Source organism: Salvia splendens, chromosome 1, assembly GCF_004379255.2.
Source record: "Salvia splendens isolate huo1 chromosome 1, SspV2, whole genome shotgun sequence".
Lineage (NCBI taxonomy): Eukaryota > Viridiplantae > Streptophyta > Magnoliopsida > Lamiales > Lamiaceae > Salvia > Salvia splendens.
Genome location: NC_056032.1, coordinates 10,663,882 through 10,687,086, shown reverse-complemented (window position 1 = coordinate 10,687,086; position 23,205 = coordinate 10,663,882). Strand labels below are relative to the sequence as shown.

At 42.6% G+C, this 23,205-nt stretch overlaps 2 protein-coding genes across 2 annotated transcripts; one reads left to right on the top strand and one right to left on the bottom strand.

Moving 5' to 3' along the window:
* The first annotated feature begins 4,568 nt into the window (after positions 1 to 4,568).
* Positions 4,569 to 6,357, top strand: LOC121795627 (3-ketoacyl-CoA synthase 12-like). Its single transcript, XM_042194174.1, has 2 exons — positions 4,569 to 5,273; positions 5,365 to 6,357. The coding sequence occupies exons 1-2, from the start codon at positions 4,666 to 4,668 to the stop codon at positions 6,158 to 6,160; spliced, it is 1,404 nt and encodes a 467-aa protein (XP_042050108.1). The 5' UTR covers positions 4,569 to 4,665; the 3' UTR covers positions 6,161 to 6,357.
* A 6,782-nt stretch (positions 6,358 to 13,139) lies between these two features.
* Positions 13,140 to 21,939, bottom strand: LOC121804550 (ankyrin repeat-containing protein At5g02620-like). The gene is made up of 4 exons (XM_042204144.1): positions 21,615 to 21,939; positions 21,117 to 21,526; positions 20,973 to 21,026; positions 13,140 to 13,952 (listed from the first exon to the last, which is right to left on the bottom strand). The coding sequence occupies exons 1-4, from the start codon at positions 21,937 to 21,939 to the stop codon at positions 13,140 to 13,142; spliced, it is 1,602 nt and encodes a 533-aa protein (XP_042060078.1).
* Between the last annotated feature and the right edge of the window lie 1,266 nt (positions 21,940 to 23,205).

The window sequence follows — 23,205 nt, the reverse complement described above, 5'->3', positions numbered from 1 at the left end:
TAGAGTGTATAATAAATGGTGTGTGGTAGTGGAATTTGGGACCCACCAATTTTAGTTTAAATTAAAATTGAGCATAATTAGTCCCAATTTGGAAGATGAGTATTATTATTATTATGTACTCCTTTCTTATGAAAAAAAATATACAGTCATGTATCTATTTTTCATCCATCCATCCATCAAAATTAGTCTCGTGATAAAAATAAAAAGTTACTTTCAATAAACATTCTTTTTTATATTATTTACTCTCCAACTTAATCCACATTTTCTCTTTCTTTTTTCTACTTACTCACTTTATCTTTCCTCTTTCATACATTACAAATTTTATACTAGTATTAGACCATCCACTATGCGTCCCGCGCCGGGCTCGCGTCTCGTCCCGGAGGGACGGGTCCTCCGAGGGACGCGTAGCAGCGACCATCCCGTCCCTAGCCCGCGCCCGTCTCGTCCCGTAGCCCGTCTCGTCGAGACACGGGACGCGCTGTCCCACCACGCGCCAGCGACACGTGTCTCGTCCCCATGCGTGCGTGACGCCCACTCGCTGGCCCGCGAGTGGGCGTCGTCACTGATGACGTAATAATTCGTTTTTTTTTTAATTCGACTTTTAATAAAAAAAATTCAAACGGTAATATTACCGTTAAATTTTTATTTTCATTTTTTTAATTTTTTTTATATATTTTACTCTATAAATAATCCTATCTCATACTCATTTCAAACACAAACACACATCTATTCTTCTCAAATCCTCTCTATCACTCCAATTTCCATCTTCAATCAACTCAAACAAATGGATCCTTTTGAACAAATGCGTCAATTAATGGAACAATCACTCGAAGAAGATCGACGACGAGAGGCGGAGGAAGCCGCGCCACCCCCACGACGCTCCCGGAAGTACATCAATCGGAACCGGGAGGAAGCCGCCGCACGGTTAGTACGCGACTACTTCTGCGATAACCCGATTTGGGGAGATACCTACTTCCGTCGCCGTTTTCGCATGCGGAAACCGCTATTTCTCCACATAGCGAATACTTTGGCGGCCAGGGAAGAGTTCTTCCAAGAAGGGTTCGACGCGGTCGGCCGTCCCAGCCACACGACGCTGCAGAAATGTACTGCAGCCATCCGGCAGCTTGCGACTGGACAAACGGCCGACATATTCGACGAATACCTGCACATCGGAGACACCACTGGGCGCATGTGCTTGCTCAACTTCTGCAGAGGCGTCCGGGCAGCCTTCAGTGACGAATTTCTCCGGAGGCCAACCACGGAGGATTGTCAGTTCCTCCTCAACCTGCACGAACAAGTGCACGGATTCCCCGGGATGCTTGGCAGTGTCGATTGCATGCACTGGCAATGGAAGAATTGCCCGGTGGCTTGGAGGGGGTCCTACACGAGCGGCCACAAAGGCACCCACCCAACCGTTGTACTCGAGGCCGTTGCCGACTACCGGCTTTGGATCTGGCACGCGTACTTCGGTGTTCCTGGCTCGGACCCTGCTTGATTCGACTCTTCGATTCGGGAAAGAATCAAGAAGAAAACCCGAAAAGATTTGATAAACTAAACTAGGTAATTGTTCCAAAAATAATGCCAAAAACAAATAAAGATAATTAAATAAAAGATGGTAAATCCTAATCCTAATATGACGTGAAATCCTGAAACTTCATGGGTCGAGAAGCATTCCTTCGTGGTCTCTCTTTCCTTGCCTGTGTCGGAGTCGCTCTCTCTACGCCGGCCTCTCTGTGGTTGTTCTTGGTCCTTCCTCACGATCGACGGAGGCTCGTCTTCCTTAGTTGGGTCCCTATCACCTTACAACTACCTGTGCAACTAATCTGACCTCTTAATTAAATGTTGAGAAGGATCATTATATTTAATTTTTATTCATAAGAAAATCCAATATTGAATATGATTTTCAATCTTTTGTAAGAACAGTAAATATAAGAAATAGTTTAGAAAGTTTCTATTTTTAAGGGACGATTCAAAATAGAAATAATTGTTATTTTTAAGGGACGGAGGTTGTAGCAAATTAAAGATAATTTTATAAGGAATCCAACGAGATCTCAATTACATATGTTCGGACGATGATCAGATAATGAAATTTCAATTTTTGTATATATGTAGCAGTTTTATATCAACAAATGCATCAAAAGTTTTCAATATATTACATGTATAATATTAATAAAATTGTGTTGATATTTTCGTATACTGTGTTGAAATACTTATGTTATTGTATTGATATTTTTAATACAATATATTGATATAAGAAAAACCACTAAAATTATCACATTATAACAGATTGACTATCTTCCCTTTTATTGATATTTTATGTACTATTATTTATTGAAATCCATGAGATTTAATTTCATCACTTATTTTAACTAATGATGTAAAAATCAATCTTAATTATGTATTGATATATTATATGCATTTTAACGTGACCTGTACATATGAGTTTTATATTTTGATAGGGTAGGATGATGAAAAATTACTATTCCCTCCGTTCCATAGTAGTGGAGACATTTCTTTATAACACGGGGATTAAGAAAAATTTTGTTAAGTGGGTTAACTAAAGGAAGAATAAAATAGAAAATGAAAAAGGTAGAGAGATAAAGAGAAAATAAAGTAAGAGAGAATAAATGACTCCACTACTATGGAAACGTAGCGAAAAGCCAAAATGACTCTACTAGTATGGAATTGAGGGAGTACTTTTTTATCCTAAAAATTAAGTACTCCTATGGATACATCGCATTTTTAAATCACTGTATTAACGCTGACAATAAACAATATTTCAAAAAAAAATTCAGGTCATAAGGTTAACGTTTAAATCTTGATACTACACTCGTCCACGGTCCAACAAATGAGATTTCTCCATAGTAGACATTAACGAATAACGATCGAAGGGCTAAAAATAGTTCTACGTTCTTACGATAAAAAATAATTTTTATTTTTAACTTCTTTCATATTTATTTATATTAGAAGAAAAAAGGACAAGTAGTTTCAACATTAATTAAGTTAGGCAGATATAGGTATATCTACTGTACTCTTTACATACAAATTTCTAATGGCCTTTATAATTTGCAAAATATACTAGTACTACTAGCACTCTGCATATAAGTATTAAAAGCTAGCACTCTGCATATAAGTATTAAAAGCTAGCACTCTGCATATAAGTATTAAAAGCAGTTATTTTCCATTACCTGTGTTATGTGGATGCACATGTTGATTTGAATGATGATATTTTATAAAAGTTGAAATATAGATGGCTACAATTATATTCCTCTAAACGATGCCGGATGACTAACATCCATTGTAAAACATGGCGTAACTATGATTTTGATTTCTCAGCCCGTTTCGCAAACATCGGTCAAATTTCAAGTCATTGTGATACCGTCGACATTTTCGGTGTCGTCTGCTGAGACCTGAAACTGCATCATATATTCGATATCTCAATTCATGGATTTCATATATTTCGGAGATGTATGATTTTTCAATTTCGGAAATTAATGAGCTAGGGACATGCAAAAGTACACTAATTAAGAAACATAGATGTTGGTACACAAATTGTAGTGGTACTTCCTTAAGAAAAGGCTTAGGGACTTCTTGGTATGATGGAATGGAATGAGGAGAGAATGAAATGGAGATGAGAATGGAATGGAGATGAGAATGGAATGACAATTCCATTCCATTCTTGTGCTTGGTAAGCACAAAGAATATAAAGGGAATGGAATTGTTATTCATTGATTGATTCCATTCTTATGTTTGATAACTACAAATAATATAAATGGAATGGAATTGTTATTCCTTGATTGATTCCATTCTTATGTTTGATAACTACAAATAATATAAATGGAATGGAATGAAATACGAATAATTAATATGTTGATTCTAAAAAAAATATTTATTCAAAAATATTTTTGCCAAATATTTTTCTTGTGTGCATATATGTGGTGTTGTGTGTGTACGTGTGGCGGTGTGTGTGCATATGTGGTGTTGTGTGTGTGCATATGTGTTAGTGTGTGTGCGAGCGCGCACGTGTATTTTTTTCAATTATTAAAAATTTTAAAATTTTAATTTTATTATAAAATTGAGATGATATTAAATTTACATGTAATATTAAATAGTAATATTTATATAATTTTGTTATATTTCAATATAATATTACATAATATTTATATAATTTTGTTAAAATTTAAAATAAGAAGAAAGAAAAATGAAATGGAATGGAATGGTCATTCCTTAGCTAAATGGATGGAATGACTATTCCCATGTGGAATGGAATAGTGATTCCTAAGAAAAAAATTTATCAAGCAAAGAAATGAAATGAATGTAGGAATGTAATTCCATTCCCCGTTCCATTCCACCATATCAAGTAGGGCCCTATTGTCTTTCGGTTTCACATATTTTGTTTATAGTCATTTTTTACTTTGGGTTGCTCTCAATGTATGTAGATAGATCACTGTTGGGGCGGCCTATGATTCATTGTATTAAACTTACTACATTACTACTCACCAATCTCAGTAGGTGGAAGTTGTGCAATGTTAAATTCTTTATATACATAATGTTTCACATGCCCAACTTGTTCCCAAATGTAATAAAAGTTTGAAGTAATGTTTGTCATCCACCATTAATATAAGTCTCCACTCCATTTCCAACTCACATTATTTTGAAGAAAACATGGATGTTATAGACTTGTTTTCCTCTCTCCTCTTCCTCCTCCTACTCTCCTACTCCCTGTGGACCGCCTACGACCGCCGCCGCCGCCGCCAATGCTACATCCTCGACTACGAGTGCTACAAGCCCGGCGACGAGAGGAAGCTCAGCACCAAATTCTCCGGCGAGGTCATCCACCGCAACAAACAACTCGGCCTCTACGAGTACAAGTTCCTCCTCAAGACCATCGTCAGCTCCGGCATCGGCGAGGAGACCTACGCCCCGCAGATGGTCTTCGACGGCCGCGAGGCCTCCGCCACGCTGGACGACGGCCTTTTCGAGATGGACGAGTTCTTCCTCGACAGCATCGCCGCCCTGCTCAAGCGGACCGCCATCCCCGCCTCCGACATCGACCTCCTCGTCGTCAACATCTCCATGCTCTCCACTGCCCCGTCCCTCTCGGCGCGCATAATCAATCTCTACAAAATGAGAGACGACGTCAAGGTGTACAACCTCACCGGAATGGGTTGCAGCGCCAGCGTCGTCGCGATCAACGTCGTCGAGAACGTCTTCAAAACTCGGAAGAATTCAGTAGCCATGGTGGTCACGTCCGAATCCCTTAGCCCTAACTGGTAATAGAAATTCATAGAATTTCATCCTAAAAGCTAACAAACTTTTATATAATGATTTCAGTTCTCTATTTACGAAATATTGTTATACCAGGTACATGGGCAAAGACCGGTCAAAGATGCTCGCAAACTGCCTATTCCGAACCGGCGGCTGCGCTCTCATCCTAACAAACAAGCCATCGTTAAAGGTAAAGGCCATGTTCAAGCTGAAAACCCTCGTCCGGACCCACCACGGCGCCAACGACGAGGCATATGGGTGCTGCGAGCAGAAGGAGGACGACCTCGGGTTCGTGGGCGTCCACCTCGGGAAGAATCTCCCCAAGGCGGCGACGCGGGCGTTCATCGACAATTTGAAAGAGATAGCGCCGAAGATCCTTCCCATGCGGGAGCTGATCCGGTTCCTGACGGCGAAGAATCTCCGGAAGCTGCGGCAGAGATGGAACAAGGCGGCGGCGGGGAAGGCGGCGACGATCAACTTCAAGAGCGGGGTGGATCACTTCTGCCTGCACACGGGGGGGAAGGCGGTGATCGATGCGATAGGGCAGAACTTGGGGTTGAGTGAGTATGACGTGGAGCCGGCGAGGATGACGCTGCACCGGTTCGGGAACACGTCGGCGAGTAGCCTTTGGTACGTGCTGGCGTACATGGAGGCGAAGAAGAGGTTGAAGAAGGGAGACAGGGTGTTTATGATAAGTTTTGGGGCAGGGTTCAAGTGCAATAGCTGTGTTTGGGAGGTTGTCAGGGATTTGAATGGTGATAATGTGTGGAAGAGTTTCATTGATTGTTACCCAAAGAAGAATTTGACCAATCCCTTCTTTGATAAATTTGGATGGGTTCAGGATGCGGATGATAACTTCAACATTCCAGATGATTATCAGATTCTGGAGTGATATCACTACTTTTTGTTTTTATGTTTTAATCATTTGTTATATTACGTGTGTTTTGTTTTTATTATATTTTTCTGATCCCTTCCTCTGGCATTGTTTGTTTCCATAGGGGTGGTTTGATGGATGAAGTGGAGGATACTAACCACTTTTGGAAATGGAATTTGTACCCTATAATATATTCATGCGCTTATTTTAAAATACTTAACTATCTCAGTCCGTCCATTAAGTGTCTTATTTTTTTTTCATCCACCAATAAATATCACATTTTACCTTTATTATATTTAGTAAGTGGACACTAAATTTCATTAACTCATTTCACTCATATTTTATTATAAAACTAATAAATAGTACTCCCTCCGTCCCGGGCTACTCGCTCATTTCCTTTTCGGCTCGGAGATTAAGGAATGAGTGTATAGGAAAGTAAAAAATGACGGCTGTAGGTGAAATTTTTTACTAAAAATGGAAAGAGTGCAAGTAACTTGGGATGCCCAAAAAGGAAATAAGTGCGAGTAGTGCGGGACGGAAGGAGTATATGAAAGTAAGTATCATGTTCCACTAGCTTTTTATAATCCACTTTATTTTATAAAGTCAAACAATTCTTAAAATAGTACCGGTCAAATATGAAACCTTTAATTATGCACAGAGGGAGTAACTGTTATAGCTATATGATTTGTTTTTATATATATATTTTATCTTATTGTGCCTACGGGGCATATATGTTTATTGGAAAAGTCGATCGAAAGGGATATCTTTCACCCCAAAACTTAATTTTGGGGCCCCAATGTCTCTATTTGAGTGTTTTAAGTAGCTCATCATGATATGAATATCTCATTTTGTGTGATATATGCATAGTCAAATTGATGGATTTATTAAAGGGAAAGTTATAGTCTCCCTATCAGTTTTCTACACTTTTTAAATATGCACTTAGATTTATGACACTTCGACTTTCTGATTTAGGCAATCAAGATCCAATAGATTGTGTACATCAGTACATGTGCAAAAGCTACACGTAATATTCAGCCAATATCTATATTACATCTTCCAAAAAAACAATTTTGCATTTTCATTATGGTCAACTTTCCAAAATTAGTACTAGTATTTATTTATTTATGATAAATTTATTTCAAGATATAAATTTTAAAATCAACTAATAATACTTCAATCGCTTTATCATTGTCTCTTTTATACTTTAGCACTTTGGTATAACCAAACATACGCCGTAATGAAACTATTTTTGTACTATATGTATGTGTTTGCAAGCGACACTTAATTAAGATATAATACATGGCAACTCTAGGGCATGACATGAAGTATATATTTGAGTTAACAGATATCCAGATCTTTAATCAAAGTTAATAAGGTGCACGTGCTGTAAACACACACACACATATGACAATAAATTGACACCACAAATGCGAACAAGTTGTAGGTATACTTTGTGATGAAGTTATTTTGTATCCTTCCAAAATTAAATGCACAAACTTAATTCATTATTCAAACCAACCGTTTCAACCAACAACGGTATACCGCTGTAGATCAAACCAACTACTCATTACTCATCATCCGCACACACTCTCTCTCCAACCGTTTCAACCAACAACGGTATACCGCTGTAGATCAAACCAACTACTCATTACTCATCATCCGCACACACTCTCTCTCCCATATATAGCTAAATTTCACCTACAACATTTAGGATATTATAGTACTACTTTTTTCACAATTTATACACAAATTTGGAGGTGTAGAAACTAATCAAGTGGACTCATTTTGATGTGGAACAATTGGGTGATGCATATATACAATGATCAAGTTAGGCAGTGGGCGCCACGGTTGCTGAGCTGTGATATTTGTCGAAGTTGAACTACAAGAGGAACCAAGACATGTCCGACCTCAATTCTACGTCCCATAAAAATATGTGTATTTGAAATGGAACGAGACATTTTATGGATACCGGGGGAAGTATTATTTTTCGAATTAATGATATTTGAGGAGTTTCAAATTCAAAAGATGGACTCTATATATGTGGCCTCTTGATGCAAGGAGCCTCGAATTTACTGTGTTGAGCCTAGCACTTGCCCTGTTGCCCACATAGTACTAACAATTTCATACTTTATTCGTCTTATAAAAATAACATACTTCTTCCGTCCTTAAAAAGTAAACAAACTTGTAATGATATGGTTTTTAATGTGCACTAGGTCTAGTAAAAGAGAGATTGGAAAAAGTAAGAGAGAGGGAAATGTAACGAAAGTAGTGTTAGTAGATTATTGGGTCCACATTATTAGTGGTGTGTAATTGGTTAAGAACTTCCCTTTAATCTAATTTTGGAGGACAACCCAAAATAATAAACTAGTCTATTTTTTCAAAACGGAAGAAGTATTTTGGATTGACACGAGTTTAATTCATACTGTAATTAATAAACTAGGATAAAGTTAAATAGAAAAAAAAAATTAAAATACTATTAATTGAGAATGATCCATCTCATTAGAGATGGAAAAATGTTACCAAAAATAAAAGTACTTATTTTTTTTATAGAACAGACTAGGCTTGCACAAGGGTCGGAACCCGCCGGTTCCGGGCCCGAACCGGCGGGTCAAGGGTCGGAAAATTCGCGAACCTGAACCGGCCCGCCTAGCTCCCGGCGGTTCCGGTTCAGGTTCAAAAAACCGGCGGGTTACGCGCCGGTTCAAAACCGGCGGTTTTCGGCTCGAACCGGCGGGTTGACGATTTTTTTTATTTTTATTTTTTTGTATTTTTCAACTTTTCAATTTTAATCAAATTACATTACACTTTTCAAGTTTGCTTTTGTATGCAATGTGAGTAAATAAAATTGAAAAAAATACGGCTAAAGTTGCAATTTTATTGAAATTGCATATTTACAAATTACACGTTACAAGTTACAACAATTACAAATTGAAAACATATGGCGGTCTTGAAGTCTTAAACAAAATTTAAATACAAATGAGACTACTAGTGAAGAACTAATTACAAATGACAAGAAACGACGTTGAAGTTCTTAAACGTATAAGTGTATTATATATATACTCTTAACCGGCGAAGAAGATCTTTCTACATAACTAAATTAAGGACACCTTTAGCAATTCAACTTTAAATGTTGAGTTTCGTCTAACAATCAACAATTATAGTAGAATTGTCAAAAGTTTCCCTCATTAAGCCGTATAGAGAAATATACTTCATCGACTAGAGTATATACAAATACAATTATGCAATTGTATTTGCATATTTTTAAAGTAGGAATTAATGGGAAAAAAAAGAAATAAAAGAAAAAGGACTTGAACTCAACTTAAATTAAAAATTTAAGTTGAGGTGCCTACGTATCCCAATTGCTCATTTGCATTAGGGAATCAAAGTCCACGTAGTTCTCTTACCTTACATACCTATTTGGCTTGGCCGGCGGCGGTTGACGGTTGGCCTAATCTTCATCCCCGGTGAATTCATCTTGTGATCCCTCTTGACGATCATTCCAATCATTTTCTTGTTCTCGGACGTCAGCTTTGGCCCAATCATCAAGTAACATCACGGCTTCCATATTTTTCGCCGAGAGCTTACTTCTTGATTCATCCAAAACGCGCGAGCCAACACTAAAAGCGGACTCGACGGCGACGGTGGAAGCCGGAACAGAAAAAATCTCCTTAGCCATTGAAGCAAGGATGGGAAAATCTTTCTCGTGGGTTCCCCACCAATCGAGGACGTCGATTTGGGCGGGAGGAGTAGGACCTTCATCACCAAAGGAAAAGAGTGATTCAAAATATAAATCTAATTCACTGACCATACCTGAGGACCTTCCGCCGGTGCTCTAGTTGTATAGGTCGGCTAGTTGGGATTGCGCGTCGGGGTCATCATAATCGGCTTGAAATGCAAAGCCATAGTTATGTTGTGGAGGAGGGGGTCTTCTGACTTGGTGAGTGGTGTTATACTTGGTTTCATATTCGGTGTAGAGAGAGCGCAAGTTATACTCGAGGTTTTGTTGCACAACTGACCGGTCCGGGAGGTTTATTTGAAAGGTTTCTGAGAGGTCGACTCCAAATTCGTCACTGGTATCGGATTGGATTGCTTGAAGGGGACCAAGATCAATTGAACTCAAATTGTTATAATAAAAATCTAAAATTCTAGAGGTACCTGCTAATTTCCATTTTGGATCCAATACCTTTGCAATCAAAAACACGTTAGGAATCTCACTGAAATACTTGAGCCATTTTTCAATCATATAATACAAAACGCACATTAACTCGGGAGAAGAGGAAGCATTTTTCATTGAAGTTTTAAAACCAAGGGATATGTACATGCAATGGTCCAAAACACGAACAGCAGTGCAATAATAAACACCCGACAATTCAACAGTAGCATTTTTGAAATATTTGAACAATTTAAATAAAGCCAAACTGTTATCCCAACAACTATGCGAAAGATATAAATCACGGTAGGGGTTAGTTCTATAAAAATCACATAAAGCATCTTTATGTGTCAAGGTAGAATTCAGACAATCATATGTCGAATTCCATCTATGAGACACATCCATAGTAAAATTCGTGTACCTGACATTCTTTTGATGGCAATATTTCTTCCATGCTTTGCCAATAGCTGGCTTTTGATGGATTAATCTAACTGCATTTCTAATAGGAGAGACATGCTTTTGCCATAATTCAAGCGCATCCTGTACACATAAATTTAAAATATGGCAAATGCATCTTTGATGAAAATACTTACCTCCAATTACCGGTGTACAAGCCGCAATCAAATCGGCAATACTTGCGGTGTTGGCAGTTGCATTATCAAAACCAATAGAAAATATCTTGTTGCATAGCTGAAACTCATTCAACACTTGTATAATCAAAGAAGCAATTTCTGGTGCAGTGTGTGGACTTTCAAATTCTCTAAAACCAATTAAACGCTTGTTCAAAGTCCAACTGTTGTCCACAAAGTGAACCGTAATACCCATGTATGAATGACGGTTAAAACAATCCGTCCAAACATCTGAGCAAATGTTCACCCTGTGGCCCATGTTAACTAAATAACGTGATAATTCTACCTTTTTCTCCAAGCACTGCCGAACGGTAGATCGTTGCACGGTCATTCGACCTATTCTTTTGATTGCTACATTCAACCCACTTTGCATAGTAACCTCAAAACTTTTGTCATCAAAAACATTAAAGGGCATATGCTTCATAGCCGCCCATCTAGTCATTGTATCATCAAAATTCTTTTTATCATATTTAAATAGAGGCGCACCTGACGAACCCGAGCCGGCGCCGGCGGGTTGGAAGTTTAGTTGGCTTTGGGTAGAGGCAGTGCCGCATTCTACCGGATGCTTTGCCACTAAATGGCGACGGAGGGTGCCATATCCACCACCGGCGGACCATTTGTACACTTTATCGCAATAGTTGCAATAAACATGAAAGTCCGAAGTCTCTTCTTGAGAGTTCGGATCGTGAGGACTTGGAATCACCACCGCCACCTTCTTGTAGTGTTTGATAAAAATGTCCGATTTCAAAGGTTTTGCCGTGTTAGTGGGTGCAGGGGGAGGCATCTCCTCATTTCCGCCGGTGCTAGAAGGAATACGAGAATGCGATCTATCCTCGTTGTTGTCCGAGTCCGACGATATAGTAACGTCGAACTCCTCATCTCCCCTACCCCCGCCTTGTTGCATTTCAGCAAGTAGCATGGCGGTCCTATGATCTTCTTCCATCTACAAATATTATGTACGTAGAAGTTAAAAGTATGAACACAAAAAAAAATTAATGAAATTTTGTGCATGTGAATTGGAAAACAAATTTTTCATTACTTACTTGCATGCGTTCGGCTGCCAATCGGGAAACCTCGTCCATAACATCTCGACGACTAGGTCGTCGAGATTTTGAGGGACGCGTAGTGCTTTGATCTTGGGCTATTCCCTTGCCCCGATCACCACGTCCCGATCCACCACGAGAAGAAGACATATTGAATATATTGATAAATGAAAAGTAATATGGACTTGGAATAAAATATGTATGAAGTATAAAAGAAGTGGTAAATTATGAGCACAACAAATATAGTAGTGAGTAGAAAGTGTAGAATTAAACTTGCGCAATTAGAGAGAATGATGAGAGAATAGAGAAATGGAGATTGAGAATGAAATCCTTGTTAACACAAGAATGGGGTAAGGAAATATGAAGGAGAAGTGAGGTATTTATAGGAGTAAAATTGGAAGAAATAAAAAAAAAAATTCAAATTTCAAACTTTCAAATTTTCGGCCGAACCGCCGGTTTACCGCCTGAACCGGCGGTTCAACCTCAAAACCGGCGGTTTTTCCACGAAACCGGCGGGTTGGTCCACGGTTTTCCGACACAAACCGCCGGTTTCTGACCTCACCTAGCCCCCTACGCCTGAAAAGCTTCCGGAACCGGCTGAAACCGGTCGGAACCGCCGGTTCAAACCGGCGGTTTTCCTCCAAAACCGGCGGTTTTCGCCCAAAACCGGCGAACCGCCGGTTCATACCTATCCCTACTTTGAACCCCTACGAACCCTAGCCGTTCGACCCTTTGAACCGTCGGTTCGAACCGCCGAACCGCCGGTTCACGGTTCAAGTTATGCCCGAACCTGAACCGGCCCTTATGACCCTCCGACCCTTCAGCCGGTTCAACCCGCCGGTTCCGGGCCCGGTTCCGGTTCATGAACCGGCGGGCCCGAACCGGCGGGCCGGGCCGGATTGTGCAAGCCTAGAACAGACCCAAAATAAAGTAGTCTATTCATGGTAAAAAGAGAGTAGACGTTTGTTCCATTCCATAAATTATCAAAAGAGAGTAATTATTTGACAGGCTGTTAAATACTAGATTTTGTCTTTCTTATTATTTTTACTTTTTGTATCAAAACTAATGAAAATTTTGGTGTCCAACTTTCAAATTCCATTGTTGGGATTTAATTTGCAACTATCTCCGCCTTGTGTATATAAGAAAAACAAGACCATTTGAGATGCATGGATTGTTCAAATTGCATACATTTTCTTGAAATCAACATCAGAATCAGACAGCGCCGATATCGACCGGGATCTGGTGCCTCGAGAGCTTTTCCTTCTCAAACTCCTCTTGTTCTTCGCCTCAATCCGATGCACAACCACCCAATAACACATGGTGCCTAACGTCGTCGCCAGTATTGTGGTTCCGATCACCGCCACCCCAATAGCCAGCCACCGCTCCTTCCTCCCCACCACTATAAACGCCAGCGCCATATACGCCACCGAGATGAGCACGCACGCCAGCCACATGAGCTTGTTGATGATCGCCATCATCTGCTTCTTTGCCTTGCACTCGATCACCACCACCGACGTCTGCACCACCACCACCGCCAGCGATTTGAAGAGCGCAAACGAGTCGAACAGGAAGAAGACGAGGAACGGCAGCTGCGGCGCTACGTTTGCCTCACCGAGAGACACCCCCGGGGCCAGGTCCCGCGGGTCGTCCGTGTACTGCCCCAGGACAGTGAAGATGGCCGCGAACGCCACCGTGGCAATGAGCACCGCCACCACCGTGGTCGAGTTGATGGCATTGTTCAGCCCTTCCGCGTGCATCTTGTCGAGCCGCTTCGCGATCCCCTGCACTCGCCTCCTCGTCTGGCGCGTGTGCTCCAGCTGGCCGTGGACCTCGTGCTTGATGTCGCTCACCGTCTGCTTGAGCTCGCGCGCCCGCCTTGCTGGGTCGGGCTTGATTTTCTTCACGCTCACCACGCCGTACTTCTGCAGGATGGCCCCTGCCTCTCCCTGCCCGAGCTTCTCTGCAGTGTCCATGGCTGTTTCGTTAGTGATGAATGGGCGAATTTTTGATGGTAATAAATGCAGGTAAAAAATATATATCACGACACAAGGAATTACGTGGTTCGATTTACTGAGGTAAATCTACGTCCACGGGAAGAAAGGAGGGCAAGATTGTATTGCTTGATCTGGTTTACAGCTTACAAATACAGACTTGCTATATGATATTTGATGTCTAGAGAGCTTTTTTCCCCTTTAGTCTATCTGATCTAAGTTCTATTTATACATTGAACTAAGATCGTGGCTTGCATCACCACTAACTAGGTCGTGGCTTACATCATCACTAATTAGGTCGTGGATGTCGTGGAGGTCATGAGATCCTGCATGGGTCCACTATCTCTTTGTTTGGTCCGCTATCCTGCATGAGATCCTGCATGAGTTGACACCACTAAATAGATCGTGTAGTGGAGGTCGTGGAGGTTCTGCATGAGTCCACTATCTCCCAGTTCGGTCGAATACTGAGACCGAACTGCTGAACTATTGCCGAGCAGCTTTTGCCGATCTGAGAGTAGAGCTTGATTGGTCGGCTTTTACCGAGCTGTAGGCTGGGGCCGAACTCTTTGGTAATGCCGAACTGATACTCTTCCTTGGGCTTTGGGCTGATGGGTCGTCACTGCTATTGGGCTTGTTTAGTACGTACCCCATCACTACCCCCCCCCCCCCCCGAAAAGCGAAGTGAATCACTTCGGCGAAGCGAGTCACTTCGGCATTCTGGATAAAGGTACGGGGGAGGCTGACGTCAGGGGACGTGCCTTGCGCGTGACTGCATTAAATGCGACAGTAAAATCCGGCCGTTGAATCCTGAAAAGGTGGGATTCGAAACGGTGCGATGATTTTGAAATCTTCTCCGAATCTGATAAATACGTCCTTTCTTCATCATTTGAACACTTTTGCTATTGCTTCTTCTGCATTCTCTCTCTTTTGCGTAAAAATTTCCTTCCGCTTTCAAGAATTTCTTCAGAATTTCTTCAGACTTTCAAAGAGTAAGAACCATGTCTTCTTCTTCTTCTTCTGAGTCAGGTAGCGGTAGGAAAGGGGGTAAGGGGTCTTCTAGCCGGAAAGAATCCGGGGAGAAGACCGTAGAGTATTTTCACAGCATCTTGAGTAAGGATACTGTGATATCCCTACACGAAAAATATTTTTTTCCTGGGGGGAAGGTTGCGATTCCCGACGACCTTCATAGGGCTGACTCGCCGCCGGAGGGTTACGCCACCGTTTATGAAGCCGGCTTGGAATGCGGGCTTCGTTTCCCTCTTCCCCCTGCCTTTGTAGAGCTGCTTGATTTTTTCCAACTCCCTTTAGGTCAGGTGACTCCGAATTCTTGGAGGCACTTATCGGCCTTTGCTGCCGAACTGCGTAGGCTAGATAAGGATCTGTCTCTGAGGGCAATCCTTAATTTTTTCCAGTTTAAGAGAAAAGGATCTTGGTTTTACTTGATCCCTTTACAGCCTTTTAGGGCCTTCTGCAAAACCAAGTGGCCAAAGTGGCAACATCGCTTCTTTTTTTATAATAGGACAGCGGCTCCGGGCTTTCCCTGGAGAGGGCCGAAGTCCGTGATTCCTCATCCTCGGTTAGAACCGTTGAACGAGCTCGAGGGCGAGCTCAATAAGATTCCTATGATTAGGAAGCAGTACCTGGAGTCTGAGCTCGTCAAGGGCGACTTCGTGTTCGACTCCTCGTCTTCGGACGAAGAGACTGAGGGTGAGGAATTCTTTTTTGTGCCCTACTGCTTTTGTGGCGAAAACTAACCTTGCTTTCTTGCTTTTTGGCAGTGAACTTGCTAAATAAGATTAGCCGCAAATCCTCCGAGCTTAAGGAGCCGGAGAAACAGAAGGCTACCAGCTCAGCGCCTGATGCCGAGAAGAATCCGAAGAGGCAGAAGACCTCTTCTTCGGATCCAAAAAAGCCGGAGTCCACTTCGGCAAAGGGGACGGGGAAGACCCAGAAGCCCCCAAGAGCGCCGGAGAGAGACATCGTCTTGGCGCCCCCTTCGGAGCATGTCTGTGAGCCTTTTGCATGGCCAACGGACTTTGCCGAGGTAACTTCTCTTCTTGAATCTTTGGCTTTGCTTCTTTCGTATGTTTTTTTGGTGGCCCCTCTGTTGACTCTTTCCTTTTTCCATTTTCAGAGGAATAGCATGCTCAGCAAGCTCGTCGCAGTCGAACTCTCTAAAGCGTCCAGCGACTATGCTGAGATGCAGAGGAAGTTGGCGGCTGCTCGTCACCAGGCCGAACAGGCTAAGGCAGACTTTGAGAAGGCCAGAGCTGCTAGGATCTCGGCCCAGGATGAAGCCCAGTTTGCCAAAAACCAGCTCGTCATCCAGCGAGAGCAGACGAAACGGAGGGATGCTGCCGCCGTGGTTGCCCAAGGGGAGGTTCTCCGTGCTTTCGCGGAGAAACTCTTTCTGAGCAATCAATTTTCGGCCTTTGTCGGTGATCTGCTGAAACTGATGACCGATAATGCCGAGCAGGGGCCCGAAGTCGTCCTGCCGCTGTACGGCCGAGAGATAGCAGCTCGTCTCCAGAGTCTGCCGCTCCTTGAGGAGCTTGCTTCGTCCTCGGTCTTGCTTTCTGCTGACCGAGTTCGTAGTTGCCGAGCTGACCGGGACGAGAATATGGAGGCTATCTTTGCCTCCTTAGGGCCAGTTTCACCCGCTCCAATTTTCCACGGAGAGGGTGAGACCGAGCAGCTTGATCAGCAGACCGGAGACAGGCAGGCCGAGCAAGAGGTGCTGCTGATCGGTGATGGGGGCACCGAGCAGGCTGGGGGGAGCAGGGAGGCCGAGGCTGAAGCTGAGGCAGACAAGGAGAAGGAAGCTGAACCTCACCGAGGAGCCGGAGACGAAGCTGGCGGAGTATGATTTCGTCTCCCTTCTCTTAGTTTAGTTTCTTCCTTCTTGTAAAATGGCCTTGAAGCCCTCCTTGTGTAAAAAAAAATTTTTTTCTTATGAATGAAAAAATTCTTCTTTCTACACTTGTGTCTTCGTATAGCTTTTCGTACTCTCTTTTACTCGTGTTGTGGTTTACTACCTGCTCAGTAAAATGAAATGCCGAACTGACATAGCTGCTTTGTATTCTTAACTCTTAAGGAGCTGGAGGTACTTCACTGGAAGCGGCTGTACTCTTCCGCTTTAGACGAAGCTGAGAAAAAAGCCATAGCTGACCAGATGAAGAATGACGATCTCTTGGCTTGTTTAGTGAAGCTGGAGGCCGACAATAAGGACTTAGAGTCCGAAAAGAAAGATCTGGAGGCCGAGCTGAATACTGCCGTCGCTGAGAGGACTGCGTATGAGGATTTCATCTGCAGGCGCGGGGGAATGACCATCTCTGAAGTTCAGGAACGAGTTGACGAACTGTGGGAGGAATATCATGTACTCCGGAGGAACAATGCGCTGGAGAGCTCGGCTTGCCAACAAGTCGTGAAATCATTGCGGCGCTGGGCTTCTCGGTACGACATCATTCTTTCCCGGCGTCCCTCAATCGAGAGATTCCTTAGGCATTTCCCGCCAACAGATGGTCGCACTCCAGCTCGAACCTCTGATTCACTTGCTCAAAACCCTACTCCAAGTCAGCAACGAACTCAGGAACAACCGGAGACGTCAAGACGAGGACGGACTGAAGTTCGCAGAGGAGCGGTGACTATGAGTGAGCAAGATCGGCAAATGATTCGTGAAGAGACTCTTCGCCGCCGAGGTGCTAGAGCTTCCCGGGCTCAGGGAAGAGGCGGTAGGTCGATTAGAGCATCTCGTCGACCTGCTTATTCTTCAGCTGCCCGGAATGGCCGAACTCGGCTTCACGAGGATTTTGTGAATAGATGGCTCAACTTTAGCAACCATGGACAGTAGAATAGTCCTATTTCATCGTGCTCGTCCTCGGTCTTATGAAGTAAACTTCTTTGACCGGACTCGTCCTCGGTCTTATGAAGTAAGCTTCTTTGACCGGACTCGTCTTTGGTCTTATGAAGTAAACTTCTTTGACCGGACTTGGTCCTCGGTCTTATGAAATAAACTTCTTTGACCGGACTCGTCTTTGGTCTTATGAAGTAAACTTCTTTGACCGGACTCGTCTTTGGTCTTATGAAGTAAATTTCTTTGACCGGACTAAGCTTGTGTCCTAATTTGGCGAGTTTTATCGCTCGGATCGGACTTTCCCTTGTCCTAATTTGGGGATCGGACTTTCCCTTGTCCTAATTCGGCGAGTTTTATCGCGTGGATCGGACTTTCCCTTTGTTGCAGTTCGTTTCAGACGAACTGCTTGTTTCTTAAGCTGAATTGTGGTCTTGTATCCTCCTTAGAAGCTTGGACTCACAATCGTTGGCTTATATATGTTCTAAAAAGGGGATCAGCCTTTAAAGAACAAGATACATCAGTAACATTTGTAAGAGACGACACGCACATAGAGAGACAACGCACATAAAGACAAACATGAAAAACAAGTAAAAAACAAAGAAAGCACATACCCCTAGGACCGAACTAGACACAAGACTGACTGACCGGACTGTCTCTTACAAATGGAACTTCTTGAGGTTGGAAATGTGCCATGTTCGGGGTACTTGTTCTCCTGACATGTGAGTCAATTTATAAGACCCTTTGCCGAGGACTTCTGACACCCGATATGGACCTTCCCATGTGGGTTCGAGTTTGCCCAGCTTTTCTGCTCGGCTTACTTCATTGTTTCTCAAGACGAGATCTCCCACTTGAAATTGCAGCTTTTTCACCCTTTGGTTATAATACCGGGCTACTTGCTCCTTGTACTTGGCTGCTTTTATGCAGGCCAATTTTCTTCTTTCTTCGGCAAGATCTAGTTCGGCTCTCAGTCCGTCATCATTCATTTCTGAGGAGAAATTTAGAGTTCGGGGACTGGGTACGCCGATCTCAACCGGAATCACGGCTTCAGTGCCGTACACCAGACTGTACGGAGTTCACGCAAAGACGCCTTTGTACTCTTTGAGGAGCTGGATGGTCTTTTCCCGGAGTAGAGGTGTTCCCGCGAAACCGATCTTCACCGTTCTGGATGGATCATCTTCATATAACCGAACTTCCATCGAGTTCGGCTCCGGTGTGACTTCGGTCATTTCGCCTGCCTCTGACTCCGGCTGCTGTGATTGCTATGCTTGATGGTGCCGATCTGATTGCTCGGCACTTTTAAGCGCAATCTGCAAACACTCTTTTGCTCTTTTTTGATCACCTCGGATGACCGCTATCCCTCCTTTAGTGGGGAAGGAGTTCGGCGAGGAAGCCTCTGATCGCTATGATCGGGCTTCTTTTTGTCTTCTCTAGATGAGCTGTCTAAAGACCGTTTTCGACGGTCTGCCTCATCGGCACGAGAAAACTGGTCCGCAATGTCCCACATCTCTTGAGCTGTTTGCGGACTGCATTCCACGAGCTTTCTGTAGAGAGCTCCGGGCAGGATTCCATTTTGGAATACCGAAATGACAAGTAGATCATTGAGATCATCTACTTGTAGACATTCCTTGTGGAATCTCGTCATAAAGTCGCTGATCTTTTCGTCGCGACCTTGACGTATAGAAAGCAGCTGAGCCGAAGTGATTCGGGCTTCCGCTTTCTGAAAGAACCTTCTGTGGAAAGCATCCATTAGATCTCGGTAAGATCTAATGCTGCCTTGGGGGAGGCTATCGAACTACCTTCTTGCGTTCCCGATAAGCAGCTCGGGAAACAGCTTGCACATATGGACCTCATTGAGACCCTGGTTCGCCATGTTATACTGATAGCGTCCCAGGAAGTCACGAGGATTCACTAACCCGTCATAAGTCATCGACGGAGTTCGGTAGTTCTGCGGCAAGGGAGTTCGGGTGATATCGTCCGAGAACAGAGTCTTCAATGCTCCGTACATGGCGAACCCGACATCTCTTCGGTATGGAGGAGATGGAGTTCTCCTGTGATTCCGGTACCGAGGAGGAACATGAACATGTCGGGGTTGAGGATTCTTCTTCCTGGAAGACACGGCACTACTGCGGTAGTGACTTTCATGTCTGGATGAGGAGGGAGAATCCATCGTTTTCGTTTCCGGCTTTTGGCCCTTTTGCAGGAAAATTAAGAACTCTTCCTGCTTCTCGGCCAAAAACAACTTGACAGCCTCGTTCAAATCGGGCTGCTGGGAAGACTCGGTGCGATGAGTCTTTGAGCGGCTTGTTCCTTCTCCGTGAGAACTGGAAGTAGATTTCTCCCGAGGCTGTTTTCCAGACCTGCGGGCTGGACTAGCTTCCTCATGGTTATCACGAACGGTATTATGGGTGTTACGTGATCTGGTATGCATTTTTTTGGTGGAAGAGGATCAAAAACTCGCTTTATCACAAATTTGGTTCTCTGTTTCCCACAAACGGCGCCAGTGATGAATGGGCGAATTTTTGATGGTAATAAATGCAGGTAAAAAATATATATCACGACACAAGGAATTACGTGGTTCGATTTACTGAGGTAAATCTACGTCCACGGGAAGAAAGGAGGGCAAGATTGTATTGCTTGATCTGGTTTACAGCTTACAAATACAGACTTGCTATATGATATTTGATGTCTAGAGAGCTTTTTTCCCCTTTAGTCTATCTGATCTAAGTTCTATTTATACATTGAACTAAGATCGTGGCTTGCATCACCACTAACTAGGTCGTGGCTTACATCATCACTAATTAGGTCGTGGATGTCGTGGAGGTCATGAGATCCTGCATGGGTCCACTATCTCTTTGTTTGGTCCGCTATCCTGCATGAGATCCTGCATGAGTTGACACCACTAAATAGATCGTGTAGTGGAGGTCGTGGAGGTTCTGCATGAGTCCACTATCTCCCAGTTCGGTCGAATACTGAGACCGAACTGCTGAACTATTGCCGAGCAGCTTTTGCCGATCTGAGAGTAGAGCTTGATTGGTCGGCTTTTACCGAGCTGTAGGCTGGGGCCGAACTCTTTGGTAATGCCGAACTGATACTCTTCCTTGGGCTTTGGGCTGATGGGCCGTCACTGCTATTGGGCTTGTTTAGTACGTACCCCATCAGTTAGACTTGTTGACTAGCTTCGTGTCTGTTTCTTTCCGGTCGAGCAGCATTTTCACAATCTGCAGAGAGTTGCTTAGAATTCACACATAAAGAGATAACTGAAACGACTATATAAGTCTATAGGTCACTCCTTCTGTCAGATACCTTACCTGAGCTCTGCCTTTGCGAGTGGCGATGTGCAAAGCAGTGTTTCCTTTAGTGTCGAGCATATTGATGGTGGAGGGATCGACCGTGATAAGCTTTTCAACCACATGAGTATTGTGGCCTTTAACGGCCATGTGGAGTGCGGTCTGGCCCTTGTTATCGGTTCGTGTAGTGATCCAGGGCTCCTTCTCCAGAAGGACGTCGACAACGCCTAAATGTCCGTTTCTTGCTGCAGAATGGAGTGCTGTTTTGCCATTTCTTTTGGCTATAGTAGCCAGATTTCTCTCCCACCCCAACAAGTACTCCACTATTTCCATGTGCCCTTGCGTCGCCGCTGTATGCAGAGCTGTCGTGTTCGATGAATCAACCATCATAGATAGCTCCGGATGCGACTCCATCAACACCTTCACCACTCCTGCAACACACAAAACTATTAGTACCACTACTTACCCCAAAAAAAGGACAGGGGGGGGGGGGGTCAAAACATAATATATATGTATTACCCAAATCGCCTTGCTTGGCAGCAATGTGGAGGGCATCAAATCCATTCTTGGCTTTGATTCCTGCATCGGCTAAAGAGTAGTGGCTGATTATCTCCCGCACCACCTCCAAGTAGCCATACTCAGCAGCAACGAACAACGGCGTCTCACCAGCTGAGTTCTGCTTCGACAGCAAAGCACTAAGCTCTTCCTCTCCCTCAGTACCATCGATGATGCTCCTAATAGCCACAATCTGCCCTGCTCTAGCCGCAGAATGCAGCGCTGTGTCTTCCCGTTTCCCGGTCAGTTGCTTCACCATCTTCTTCCGGGGGTTGGCAGGAGCCTCCATGTTCACTCTTACACAATCTTCAACCCCCTTCCCTTATCTATTGTCAAAATATCCTTTTCTTCCTCCCCTCAAACACCCAAATCAGAAAAAACATCTTTCACCTACATTCAATCAACAACCCTCATTACAATCATCAACAATGCACTCAATGTGGAAAGCTGTCTGTTTTTGCCAAAATACATCAAATTAGCTTTTTTTCAAACTTGTTCACTTTTCTTTTTTAATTCAATCAACAACATCACATTTCTTTTTTTCCTTGTTGGATCAGATACCTACTATATTCATGTAACTAAAAAGTAAGCCTAAAAGCATTTTTCCTTTGTTGTGAAGAAAGAGCCACCTTTTCTGCCCTGCCTTCTTTCAACACCGCAAAAGGGCTACTAGAGATATGTTTTTGATTAAATAAAACAAAAACAAACCCTAGTTTTGTTGGGGAAAGATCAAGATTTGGGTGCTACTTTTCTTGTTTTTTCTTCTTCTATTGTTTACTAAAGAAAAACACAGAAATCTTTGAGGGAAAGGAAACAATTTGCTAGAGGTTAAGGGAATGGGGCCACAAAAGGCACATGTATGCAACAAAAACTTTATAATAAAATATAAATTATATATATATATATATATATATATATATATGTTTGTGTGTGATGCTCTGAATCAGATTCAGAGCTCTTAATGAAAAGAGTAATGCTATGTGGTCATAATGTGACCAGCCACACAATGGCATTTTTGTAAATACTCCCTCCGTCCCATTAAATATGCACCATTTGCTTTTCGGCACGAGATTTTATGTAGTGTTGTTTTGTGAGTTAATGAAGAGAGAGTAAAGTAAGAGAGAAGAAAAAGTAGAGAGAGTATTGTTTCTATTTTCAGAAACGTTTCATTTTTAATAGGACAGACCAAAAAGGAAAACGTTTCATTTCTAATGGGACAGATGGAGTAATTATTAAAGTCAATGCAATAAATTAATAGTAATAGTTAGTGCTAAGATAATTTTACTTAATTACCCCTTTCTCAATTTTTTTACTTCAACTTTAAATTTACAACATTCTCTCTCCATAATAATTTATGCACAATTTATTTTTACTTACCTTTTAATTTGTCTATTTCTAATCATTATTATTTAGCATTCTCTCTCCATAATTATTTAGCATTTTCTCTACATTTAGCATCACAATTTACGAGCCCTATCAATAATTTATGTATTAAACACTAAGGTGTATTATAATCTAATAATAATATATTATAGTGTACTATGATATACGATTA

Excerpts from the sequence above, each read along its gene's own strand:
- LOC121795627 (XM_042194174.1), top strand. The coding sequence starts at position 4,666 with ATGGATGTTATAGACTTGTTTTCCTCTCTCCTCTTCCTCCTCCTACTC. Across the intron at positions 5,274-5,364 it reads GAATCCCTTAGCCCTAACTG|GTACATGGGCAAAGACCGGT; the intron begins GTAATAGAAATT and ends TTGTTATACCAG.
- LOC121804550 (XM_042204144.1), bottom strand. The coding sequence starts at position 21,939 with ATGGAGGCTCCTGCCAACCCCCGGAAGAAGATGGTGAAGCAACTGACC. Across the intron at positions 21,527-21,614 it reads TGCCAAGCAAGGCGATTTGG|GAGTGGTGAAGGTGTTGATG; the intron begins GTAATACATATA and ends TGTGTGTTGCAG. Across the intron at positions 13,953-20,972 it reads ACACGAAGCTAGTCAACAAG|ACTAACGAAACAGCCATGGA; the intron begins TCTAACTGATGG and ends CGCCCATTCATC.